Source organism: Erinaceus europaeus, chromosome 1 (genome assembly GCF_950295315.1).
Source record: "Erinaceus europaeus chromosome 1, mEriEur2.1, whole genome shotgun sequence".
NCBI lineage: Eukaryota > Metazoa > Chordata > Mammalia > Eulipotyphla > Erinaceidae > Erinaceus > Erinaceus europaeus.
Window position 1 is genome coordinate 80,886,239 of NC_080162.1, and position 13,352 is coordinate 80,899,590.

At 36.8% G+C, this 13,352-nt stretch overlaps 1 protein-coding gene across 1 annotated transcript in view; it reads left to right on the forward strand.

Annotated features, from left to right (window-relative positions):
- CTNNBL1 (catenin beta like 1) overlaps positions 1-13,352 on the forward strand; it is a 212,165-nt gene that overhangs the window by 97,796 nt on the left and 101,017 nt on the right. Inside the window, exons 8-10 of the mRNA XM_007518449.2 lie at positions 4,430-4,502; positions 4,742-4,800; positions 6,332-6,480. Of these exons, the coding sequence (XP_007518511.1) occupies positions 4,430-4,502; positions 4,742-4,800; positions 6,332-6,480 (281 nt within the window). The remainder of the gene's footprint in view (positions 1-4,429; positions 4,503-4,741; positions 4,801-6,331; positions 6,481-13,352) is intronic.

Here is a 13,352-nt window from a genome sequence, read left to right on the forward strand (position 1 = left end):
ATTCTAATGTACAACCCTCACTAAGAACCACTAGGCCCTAGAGAAATAGATGTCTTTGTAACCTGTTTTTGTCCTGTGCTGCTTCCAAACTGACTTAGAACTCTATTTTCAGTATGCCATTCTTTATTCAAGAACCTACCTCAGTGATGCTCAAACCCTCTATATCAATTCCCATCTTTTCTGCCTGCTTTTCAAGGCCTCTTAATCTAACCCTTCCACATCTCAATTTTGAAATATTGACCATATTGCCACTCAGATATCTTGTTTACCTATCCCCTGCTTTACAAAGGTCAAAATCCTTGATTTTTTTTTTTTTTTTTTTTCCATCACTGCCAGGACTTCAGTTGCTCCGGGCTGACTTTTTCAGACAGAAAGAGGCGAGACACCTCAACACCAAAGTTCCCTTCAATTCCATAGTACTCCTGTGTGTTGTACTATGGCTTGAGCCTGGGCCAAGCCTATGAACAAGCAGGCCCCCTCACAATGATTTCAACTCTGTATTTATCTTTGCTTATGTTTTTTCCTCTGCCATGAATCAGTCCTGTCTTTCTTCCTAAGTTACATGTTCTGATTATTTATAAATTATTAAAACTTCATTAGTTGAAATCTCTTCTATAGGTACCATTTATTTTTAGAACTGAAAGGTAGTTCACAAGATCTGTTACACATATAAAATTGTAAACCTGTATCTATAGAAATTAGATCCCTTGCCCAAATTTATTCATCTAGTTATAGAGCAAGAATTAAAGTCTGACCCTTTAGATTTTTTTTTCTTGTTTATATATCCTGTCCTTAGCAATCCTATGTTCCCAGGCCATACTACCCTCTTTGTTTTCAGAATGTCAACAATATTATGCTTTTCATAATGTTTTGCTTATGGAGTTTAGTAGATCTGGGTTCTATCACATGCCCACAACTCTGTGACACTTAACCTCATAGAGCATCTTTTTTTACTACTGGCAAACTTGTGTATTATACTGCCTGTTCATTATCTTTCTCCAAATATCCTTACACCCTTTACAAGTTGCAGTGGGTCTCCATCACGTTTGCATCACCACCCAGTTCTGGTAGTCCCTGCCAGAAGCATCAGAACTACCTGACATTTTGTTAGATACTCAGTTCTTGGACCCACCCTGGACTTACTGCATCTGCCAAGCTGGAATAGAACTGCACTTGTGTTTTAATATGCTTTCCAGGTGATTCTGTTGCATGCTAAAGTCTGCGAATCACCGTCATAGAGTATGTACCCCTTGCTTGCTAGAACCTTGTTCTTTTAACTGGTCACCCCACATTTACTTGGTAGTCCTAAATTAATTTTTGAGTGGAACATTTGTGAGTTTCCTTTTTTAATTAGTAGCCTAACAGAATATAGAGATGCTCCTGTATTTCTTTATTCACTAAATGAAACTTCACTAATTTGTACTAATGAGGATGAAACCCACTGCAGATGATGATGGCATTAAATGAATTAGCAGATAGCAGTAGTGTGAGAAACACTGCATCACAGTTCACTTTTTAATGGGGAATCCAAACTCATTAGGGTATTATGTACTACTGGAAATGACACCAAAACTGTAAGTTTTATGCTTTCTTTTCTAAAGAAACAGAGAGAAGATTCCCTTTTGTTTGCCATTTAAATTGATCTTTCAGAAAACAGTTGCAACATTCAGCATATGAACTTATTAATTGAGAATCAACTGATATACTACCATGCACATCTATTTGGTGCTAAAACCTTAGCTTGTTTGACCAGGAGCTGGAATTTTGCAGGGTATAATCTGTGCTAGCAATTGTACAGGGCTATAAATGCACCTAAGACTTCCCCAATTTTTCCAGATATCAGAGGTGAGTTGCATAGCAGCCTACAGTTTCTGACTCCAAGTAGTAGCATAATTGTTTGGTATTTGAAAAAAGCAAAAACAGCAATTAACTTTGCAAAATTCAAGAGATTATATCAGATAAATGTGTTTTGTTTCTGTCGGTTATTGATTAAATGTCTGTAATTTAGCCACTCTGCCTTTAGTGTCCCAGTAATTCCTTTTTTAAATTTAATTTATTTATCTATTCATTTCTTTATTTTAACGAGAGATACAGATAGAAAGATACACATAAAGAGATACCAGAGCACTACTCAGCTCTGGCTAATGGTGGTGCTGGGGGTTGAACCTAGGGCCTCAGAGCCTGATGCATGAAAGTCTTTTGCATAACCATTCTGCTATCTTCCCAGCCCCTGTAATTTCTTTTTCACAAGAACCTTGTGCTGAAGAGGACCTAACAGTCCTGTTGATTAAGTAGTTTGGTGTTAAGTAGTAGATCTGGATTCTATCATGGGCTCATAACTGATTAGAGATTTAAAGAGAGATGTTTGTTCAGGGCAGGGCTAAATAGCATAATGGTTATGCAAAGAGACTCTCATGCCTGAGGCTCCAGAGTCCCAGGTTCAGTCCCCTGCACCATCATAAACCACAGCTGAACAGCACTCTGGTAAAAAGAAAAACAAATTATTCCATTCTTAAAACTGTCTGTATAATTACTTGCTAATAGACATGCTACTTGTAGAGATGTATGTCTCTTGACTTTGCACTTCTGTATTATTCTTCTTATTATTATTTACTTATTACACTTAAAGTGAATCACACCACAGATTGCATTTAAATCATAGCTATTATACTGAATTTCTTGAAACAAGGCCTCAAGTTGACCCAGGAAGCATACATAGTAAGTACACAGACCTTGCATTTATAGGTTTTTTGATCTTATATGAGTCATACCTGCTCAACCTCCAGAAATCCTGTGGAGTACAGGTAGGCTTCACAGGAAGATATGTATAGAAACTGAAAGGATGCTGGGTGTTGTTTTGTTCAGGGCCACTCTTCCTTCTGAAGTATAAAATCAATGTCCAAACAACTGTGAACGGTGCTAAGGTGACGGAGGTGTTAAGCTCCAAGATAAGCACTTCTGCCCTTTACAGGAACAGAAACTACTAGTCATTTCAAAAGCCAGGATAGGAAGCAAGGCTGCCACTGATTAACAGTCATATTTACCAGCCTACATTTCATGATCAAGGATGCAGTAAATAAAAACACACTGATGAGGCTTGCTCCTGTCTGTGCAACTCTATCCAAGAGCATTGTCTATAGTGAGATAGTTGAGTTCCCCTGTGGAAGCGATATAGACAACCCTGAAAGATAGTCTCTGCAGTAGATGTGTCCCCTCTCAAGCTCCATGCAGCAGGGGAAGAACTGTGGGTAGTAATTTGGGTGTTAAAATATTAACACGTTTCTGCATATTTAATGTGGTTTCCTTTTTAAATAGTAGGCAGATTATGGCACATGAACAGATAGGTTTATGATTTCAAATTAAATTTTCAGCATCAAAAAAAATCCAAATGGGATTACTTTGTTATAAATACATTCAACTAATCTAAACAAACTTTCTAAATGATATAAATAAGCTGGCTGCTTTCTTTTCAACTTCTAATCATCTATCAGCAAATTTTATACAAAAATTTACAATCTAAGTTTATAACTATTATGTTTTACAAACTAACTTTCATGATGGAGTTTAGTCTTAAAAATTTCAAGACTTTCCACTAGGGAAAGATGGAAACAGGCTGGGGGTATGGATGGACCTGCCAATGCCCATGCCCAGCTGAGAAGCTAGACTTTCCACCTTCTGTACCACATAAAGAACTTTGGTCCATACTCCCATAGGGGTAAATGTTAAAGGACAATGACCAGAGCACTCTGAACTCCAATTCAATCAGGACCCAGAGAGAGAGAAGATGGAAAACAGAAAATAAATTAAAAAGGAAAGGACACACAGAAGTAGTAGGCATGACTTAGAAAGGAAGAAGGGGCAGGACCATAGGGAAAAAATGGGCAAATAGATATAGATATATAGATAGTTGTAGAAATAAGTCAGCTCATATCTGTGATCTTAGGAGAACTAATGCATTTTCCAGAGGAGGGAATTGGGGATCCAGAAGGTAGGAAAGGTGTGGAATTATACTCCTATTACTTTGTAATTTTGTAAATCAATGTTAAATTACTAATAAAATTTTTTTGAAAGTTCAAGACTTTGATTCATTCATCTAATTCATGTTTGACTATGTACTAGGAACTAGACAGTCGCCCCTGCATATGAAATAGGAAGTCTAAGAAGACTTCACATGGGAGATGACATTCCTAACCTTGCCATTGTGTCTGTCTGCCTTTTACAGTTTCATTACATAGTATTTGAATCTGGTCTCATGATAGCAGAGACAGACTTTCTAGTTGTTTTGTTTTGTTTTGTTTTGTTTTATCTTAACCTCCCATTTCTGATCTTTATTCTAACTCAGATCCTAGTAACTTGTGAAATATTCATCCTGGGGAAAGAAGCAGGTCCCCTTAATGTTTTTCTCATCATTTCTCCTATTTCCCCACAGGCAAAGATGCCTTTTGATGCCAACAAACTGTATTGTAGTGAAGTGCTGGCCATATTGCTCCAGGACAATGATGGTGAGGCTCCCTCTCGGTATTGATATTCTGTTAGGATAGGAGCCAGGCTTGTTTCAGATCATGACAGCAAGCTCTCTTGCCTTTGGCATCCCCTTCCTCCCCCTCTCGCTCTCTGTGCAGCTTTTGTACTCTGTCAAGCTGTATTGATTTTGTTTGCTGATGTATCAGTGTTAGACGGCTGTAAAATCTGACAGTTAGCTTCATTTTTTTTTTCTTCCTCTATTTTTTTCCCTTTATAGAAAACAGGGAATTGCTTGGGGAGCTGGATGGAATCGATGTGCTTCTTCAGCAGTTATCCGTGAGTAATTCTTATGCTTCCTGTCTGCCATGAAGATACATGGCCTGCTTTAAATGGGAGGAGGTGTTGCTAGAAATTGTGGGAAGGAAGCAGTCATGTGATGCAAGACATAGAGTGTTGGCAGGTGTTTGACTACATTGGAAGTACATGGCTTGCCTCTTTTTTCTTTAGTCTCTCTCTCTCTCTCTCTCTCTCTCTCAAGAGAGGGACCAGAGGAGATATACAGTGCTGGGGATTAAACTTGAGATTTTCGTACATTCAAAGCATGCTCTGTATCCACTGAGTCACCCCTCTAGACATTCATGTATTTTTTATGGCCAGGTTTCACTGTGCATCTGGTGTAGGCTTTCTTGGTTGTCTGATATTTGTCAGTCCAAAAGGTGTGTGCTTTCTGCTTAAACATATATTCTTGCCAAGAATACCAAATTATTTTCAGTTAAGTACACCCAACATTGTTCACTTCTTTTCCTACATAAATTCACCAAATACAACTTCCAGTGCAAAGGATAGGGATCAAGAGGAGAATGGGGAAGGATGTGGTATTTGAAGCAGGCATAAGAAATTGGAAATTGGAACTTGTTCACTTGTAAGAAATTCAAATCCAGTTGAAATACTGTTCCAGTTGAATACTGCTGGCATTCGAAAATATTGTTAAGATATCTTCTAGCAAATCTCATCTGTGCTGTTTGAAAAACAGGACTGAAAATAGATCATTTGGATAAAATCTGGAGAGTGTTGGGAGTGTCTGAGATGCCAGTTTGCATACAGCTTTTTCTTGGTGCCGGCAACCAGAGTGTCTTGGCCTCAACCCCAAAAATTAGAGCTTAGAAATGTGATTTTGTTTCCAGTTCTGGGAAAGTGCTTAGTTCTGTTCCTGCAAGATTATTGATCTTTTTGTAGTAGACTGTGTGGATATGCATGTGCTGTTAAAAATACCTTCCTCTTAACATGCCGTATATCTTTGGCAAAGATAAAAATTCTATTTCAAGTTCTTTCTCTGACTTAATGTCACAACTGCTGTGTGAAGCAATTCACACATTAGCCCTGATGGTTAGAAAACGCTCCCTAGATTCAGCCAAATTTTACCCTTATTATTACCCGTATTATTGTTAGAAGGAAGAGAAATAGCCTATATTTGGTTTGGGGAAGTGTAGGGCTTCAAGGGTATTTGGCAATGTTTTTTAACCTAGATAGTGGTTTTACTTTATTCGTTTAGCTATGAATGTGTTTTATATAGAGTTTTCTGCCTTTGTTGTATTTCAAAGTAAAAGGATTTTGATGTTTCTTTAAAAATGTGTCTCTTTGGAACTCTCATTCATGGACCACTTTAGGTTCTTGCATCAGCTGAGAGGCATCAGTTTAGTGACTGAGTTAAATTTCAGTTTTCTCTAAAATGGAAACTGATAAGAATTTACTTGGTAAATTTCTGTTTTTTTCTGATGTGGCTATTGTGACAAGTGCACTATGGAACTTACTGAGTGTTGGCTGATGACAAGATATTTTCTTTGTTGTTTGCTGATGTCTTTGACAGGTGTTTAAAAGACACAATCCTAGCACAGCAGAAGAGCAAGAGATGATGGAGAATCTATTTGATTCACTCTGTTCCTGCCTAATGCTCAGTTCCAATCGTGAGCGCTTCCTGAAGGGTGAAGGTCTTCAGCTTATGAATCTCATGCTCAGGTATGTTTCTGTTTGTTTGTTTGATAGGACAGAGAGAAATTGAGAGGGGGGAGAGAGAGACTGAGACCTGCAACATGGTTTCACCTGCTAGTAAAGCTTCCCCCCTGCAGGTAGGGGCTGGGGTTTTGAATCTGTGTCCTTGCACATTGTAACATATGAGCTCAATTGGGTATGCCACTGCCCAGCCCCTTCAGGTAATGTTTCTAATCTCTATACTCTCCTTTTTTTCCCCCCCCTTCTTCTTTTTTTCCTTTTTCCTGTACACCTCATCTTTAGCCTGGGTCCAAGAACATTTAGTTTTGGTCTTTCATTCCATTTCATTTAATACAATACACACACAAACAAACATACACTGCTGAAGTCTTCAGTTGTGTACGATCCATTCTAAAGTTCAAGTGGATAAATAAAAATCATATTTTGGGGGTAGAAGATATAGATCATTGGCAGAGCACATGTCTCACATGTATGTGAAACTGTGTTGAAACCCAACAACCCTACCCTCTTCTCCCTACTTATTCCCTGTAGCTTTATCAGTTGTTAATATGACCACTCCCTTGAAGGTAAATGTCTCTTCTTGCTTATGTGTGTGTGACTATGCAAAGAGACTCTCATGCCTGAGGCTCCAAAGTCCCAGGTTCAGTCCTCACACCACCATCAGCCAGAGCTGACCAGTGCTCTGGTTATATAAATAAATAAATAAATAAATAAATAAATAAATAAATAAATAAATACATATTTAAGAGAGAGAGATATCTATCATTTCTCTGGTGTCAGGGAAAAAACCCAGTCCCTTACCCACATGAGGAATGCACTTTCCCTGGCTCCTGCTCCATATATATATATATATATATATATAGAGAGAGAGAGAGAGAGAGAGAGAGAGAGAGATCAATTCTCTTTATACTTCACATAGATCTATCTATACTGTGTTTATCTTTTTGTTTTTTTGGCAGGTGAATATCGTTAATATTTTTCATCTACACATATTTGTAATTAAACATTCCTTTCTTTTTAAAGGAATTTTATTAATGAGAAAGACAGGAGAAGAAAAAAGAACCAGGTATCTCTCTGGTACATGTGGGGATCGAACTCAGAACCTCATGCTTGAGAGTTCAGTGCTTTATTATCCATTGCGCCACCTTCTAGACAACTTTTGGGTTTTTTTACCAGAGCACTGCCTAGCTCTGGCTTATGGTTGTATGTTGCGGGGGGGGGGGGGGGGGTATTAAACCTAGCAATTTGGAGCCTCAGGCATGGGTCTTTTTGCATAGCCATTATGCCCCATTCCTTTATTTCTTTTAAACCATTTATTTTATCTCATATGAGACAGAGAGGGTAGAGTACTACTCTGGTACATACAGCGCCAGGGATTGAACTGGGAAGTCAAGTATGCAAGTACTGTACTCTGTAGGCTATAGTTAAACTTTCTTTCCTTTTTCTTTTTTTTAATATTTATTTATTCCCTTTGTTGCCCTTATTGTTTTATTGTTGTAGTTATTACTATTGTTGTTATGATGTCGTCATTGTTGGATAGGACAGAGAGAAATGGAGAGAGGAGGGGAAGACAGAGAGGGGAGAGAAAGACAGACACCTGCAGACCTGCTTCACCACTTGAGAAGGACTCCTGCTCGAACCGGGATCCTTACGCCGGTCTTTGCACTTTGTGCCACCTGTGCTACTGCCCAACTGCCTAAACCTTATTTTCAACAGTAACAGGACTTCTTTTTTATTATTTTAATTAATTTATTTATAAAATAGAAACATTGAAAAGACCATAGGATAAGAGGGGTACAATTCCCACCACCAAAGCTCTGTATCTCATCCCCTCCCCTGACAGCTTTCCTGTTCTTTAACACTCTGGGAGTATGGATCCAGGGTTATTATGGGGTAAAGAAAGTGGAAGGTCTGGCTTCTGTAATTGCTTCCCCGCTGAACATGGGCATTGACAGGTCAATTCATACTCACGGCCTCTTTCCTACCTCCTACCTCCTACCTCCTACCTCTCTCTCTTTCCCTAGTGGGGCAAGGCTCTGAGGAAGTGGGGCTCCAGGACACATGGTGGGATTGTCTGCCCAGGGAAGTCTGTTGGTATCATGGTAGCATCTGGAACCTGGTGGCTGAAAAAGAGTTAACATACAAAGCCAAACAAATTATTGATTAAGGACTTTTTTCTTTATGAACTTAAAATTAATAGCACTGTCTCACAATACTGTGTGTGTATTTCTTCTAATCTTTTTCCTATAATTGTATTTTAATTTTTAACAGCTTTTTAGGCATGCCATACATGTAATTTTCTATAATATATATATATTTTAAATTTAACATGCTTTTTCTCATGCTGTGATATAACTTCATTAGAATTTTCAATAACTACATATAGCTTATTTGGTATTCTTCTGTTAATATTGAAGTTATTTTTGGTACTTCATTTTTTATAATATCTACAAAGACCATTTTCTCTGCTTAAAAAGTTTTTGTATTTAAGATTATCAAGACATATCTGAAATATCTTCTTGTTAGCAGCCTTGGTGTTAGTATTAGACACTCAAGCATAAAATCCTTAGTTTAATTCCTAGCATTGCATGTGTCAGAGTGGTATATATTCCCTCACCCTCTCATTAAATATTTTTAAATGTATATCTTCTTTAGCATCTTATATACACTAGACTGGTGACATTGTAGACCTCTTTATTCAGTGTATAATAGACCTCGGACTGGTTGAAAATCTTCCTTTTGTGGAATTCCTTAAAGCATTTTTTTTAACTTTTTTTTTTTCTTAGTGCATTGAGGAGGTATTGGAATTATTCAGAGGCCTTTAGTGTTTAGCTGATATTTACTGGCTTTACTCTCTTGAGTCATTTGTTTGTTTATCATTTTTACCCTTCTAATTGCCCACTCTTCATTTAAATGACCCACCTTCTCTCAAGCAAATAGCATATAAAGAAGATACATTTGGCATCCTGGGCCTTCTTAAACCATACTCTGCAGGGACTGTCCCCTAAGCTTCTTAAAGATCTGGATTGCCAATGTCTTTGGATGTTTGAGTGCAAATATGAAGTGATGTATTTCTCTAGCATATGGCTCAGTTATGTGTAGCAGTGGGGAGCTGAATAAATAACCAGAAATATGGATTATTCAAACAAGAATAGTGAGATTCTTGGAGCCTAATTAAAAGGGAGCTCCAAAAGAATTAGAAACTGTGCCTTCTTGGATCTCCTAATTTCAGTTTTGAATGCTGAAGTTACTGTAAGATTAATTCTTTTGCATTAATTAGCTCCAGTAGCAGATTCAGCTTTTCCTTTTTTAGCTTTCCCATACTTTCTGTTCTGCGTTATTTTTATTCTGCATATTTTTAAGTGGATAGTTTAATTGGGAGGGAATTCTTTTTCCTACACATTCGTCCATCCTGATCTTCTAGCAAGAGCTGACATGTTGTTCTCTATGTAGAAAGAGTCCATTCAAGACTGTGAAGCCATAGCACTAGAAGTTCAAGAAAATGTGTGGTTCCATTGCCTCTAAATACTGACCTAAACTTTGACGTAGGCATTCATCAAATAGTTATGAAATGAAATGTTCTCTTGAAAAGGTGGAAGCGGGCATAATATGGGAGCGTGAGCTTTAAGTTTGGGCTGGGAACATAACACTTTCACTTATTAGTTGTTGGTATTTACTAAGTTACTCTAACCTTTCTTATCCTCATTTTTTTAATCTGAAAAAAAAAAAAAGGAGTAATATTGCCAAGTTGCAATGATTTTTGTGGAAATTTAAACTATACATAAAATCTCCTGACAGTGCTGCAGGTATTAAAACACTGATAAAGTAAGTACTATGTTAACTAAGTACTATGTTAACTCCTATTTTAAATGCTTGGCAAATAAAAGGATGGACAAGATAGGATTCCTGCCTTCCAGTAATACAATAATAAAGGGCTGAAAGAAAGGCAGTAGCTAGTAAGGGAGGTCAACATTAAATAATTGATATAATGTGATTTAATACAATAACTTAAAAGGAACGGTTCATTTTACTATTTTTAATTATTACTAAACTATTTCCCGTCTTTTGTCTTTTGCCTTAGACCCTGTGAATTCTTTTTGTGCTTTTTCTGTTAATGGATAAGGAACTGTCACCAGTGAGATAGCCACATATCTATAAGTACACATATACTGCCTAATTTAATATTTGTGTCATCTTTATTGAAGTCTAACATAACATGCACAGTAAAATACATCTACCTTAGTTGTACATTTTAAATTTTGACATGTATACACATTTGTTTTTACCACATTGAAGAAACTTTGTGTTTTATTTAACCCCGTATATTAAAAATGAACATTTTAGCAAGTATTTAATTGTTAGCAAACTATTTTACGTTTTCCTCATACTAACTCTGAATTTTAAATGCACATCTCAGCTCAGTGCTAAATTCTCATTGATGTTCTTGAGGACTGGGGAGATAGCACCATGGTTATGCGCAAAAAAAAAATATTTGTTTTTTCCATGCATGAAGCATCAAAAGGTCCTGGATTCAATCCCCAGCACCACCATAAATCAGAGCTGGGCAGTGCTCTGGTGGTAGGAAGAGGGGGAAACCAAAAGAAAAAAAATTCATTGATATTCTTGATATATATTTAGATTTCATAAAAATTTTTTTTAATTATCATTATTTATTGGATAGACACAACCAGAAATTGAGAGGGAAGGGGAGGTAGAAAGGGAAAGAGACAGAGAGACACCTGCAGCACTGCTTCACCACTTGTGAAGCTTTCCGCCTGAAGGTGTGGACCAGGGGCTCGAACCCGGGTCCTGTGAACTGTAACATGTAGATTTCATAAAATTTACTGTTGAAAAAGTAGACTCTGACAATCAAGTTTCTCTAGCATACTTGAATGTTTTCCATTAATCGAATTAAATAATTGGCTTTTAAATTTAGTTAAACTAAAATTGCTTTAGTCACATGGCAGGTGCTCAGGACCTAATTGTAACTTGTGGCTACATAGCAAACAGTACCTATGTAGATCATTTTCATTACCCTCCTTGATGCTTTTCCTAATGCCTTCTCATCCATTCATCTCTCACTCCAAGCAGCCATTAACACTTTAGAATTTCACATGCAGTTATACAGTGTGAGCTTTGTTTAGCTTATTTCAATGAATTGTTTGGAGGTCCGAGTTGCATGTATCTGTGGTTTGTTTTACATTATATTTACATTACATATTACATTATATTTTTGCATCCCAGTATTGCTTTATTTATATACCCATTGGTGGGCACTATATTTGTTTCTGGTTTTGCTATCATGAGTAAAACTTAAAAACCTTTGGAGAGAGGGCTGGACAGTAGCAAACCAGATTTAGTGCACATAGTGCAAAGGACGAGGACCTGCTCAAGGATCCCCACTTGATCCCCAGCTCCCACCTGTGTGTATGTATGTGGGGGGATCGCTTCACAAGCGGTGAAGCAGATCTGCAGGTGTCTTTCTTTCCTCCTCTCTGTCTTCCTTTCCTCTCTCAACTTCTCTCTGTCCTGTCCAACAACAGCAGCAGCAACAATAACAGTAGCAACAACAATGATGGAAAATAAGATGGCTTCCAGGAGCAATGGATTTGTAGTGCTGGCACCAAGCCCCAGCAATAACCCTAGAGGCAAAAAAAAAAAAAAAAAAAAAACCTTTAGATATATATCCAAATTATATATATATTACATTTCTTTTGAGTAAAAACCCAGGAGCTGAATAACTGGATAACCTTGCAGGTAAAAATGTTTACTACTAAAAATGACCAAGGAATTTTCTGAAGCTGTTGTATCATCTTATATTCCTAGCAGCATTCATGAGAATGCCAATTGCTATATATCCTCCTACTTACTTGGTATTGTTGGACTTTTAAGTTTAGCCATTTGAATAAGTGTCATTGTTTTACCTTGGGTTTGCCTGATGAGTAATGATACTGAGCATCTTCTCATGTACATATGGACCTTTCTTATTTCTTTTGTTAAAAATCAAACCTTTTTTCAAACCTTTTGACCATTTTTTTTTTTAAAGACCTTAATCTACTTGTTAGTAAGAGATGGATAGAACCGTGGGATCACTCTGGCACATGCTCAGTTTATATTATCACCAGAGTGATGCTCTAGTTCTCTCTCCCTCTCTCTCTCTCACTTTCATTAATAAATCTTTTTTAAAAAGCAATTTATGTGTGAATCTATTTCTGTGTTTTCAGTTCTGCTTTGTTGACCTCTGTGTCTTGTCTCTTTGCCAGCACCACTCTATTTTCATTATTACAACTTTATAGCTAAGTTATAGTAATGTGGGTGTGAGCACTTAAAACTATGTGGATGTGAGCTCCCTGACTTAAAACAACTTAAAAATGTTGTTTCAGCTATTTTAGTTTCTTCATTCCTTTGACTTTCCATATTAATTTTAAAATCACCTGTCAACCTCTAGAAAAAAATCTGTTTGGATTTTTATCAGGATTGCATTGAAATTGTAGATCATTTTGGAGAGAATAGAGGGCTTTACAATAATCTTTTTAAGTCCATGAACCTGGTATAGTTCTTTATGTATCTAGATCTTTTATTCCTTCATCAATATTAGAATTTTTCTTAGGACATTTTTAATATTTATAATGTCCTAGAAATTTACTTTCTTACAGACTTTCAAGTTTATTAATATAAATTGTCCTTATATTTTTATAATTATCTTCTGTATCTACTTTCATTTTCTATATCTAATTTCATTTTTATAACTCTTAGTGTATATTTCAGTTTATGTGTTTTTTCCTCAATTAGATTTTTTATTAGGAATGATTAGAATCATTTTTGCTTGCAATTGGTGTTTTATTTGCATATTTTTGCTTTTTATATCTTTTTTCTCA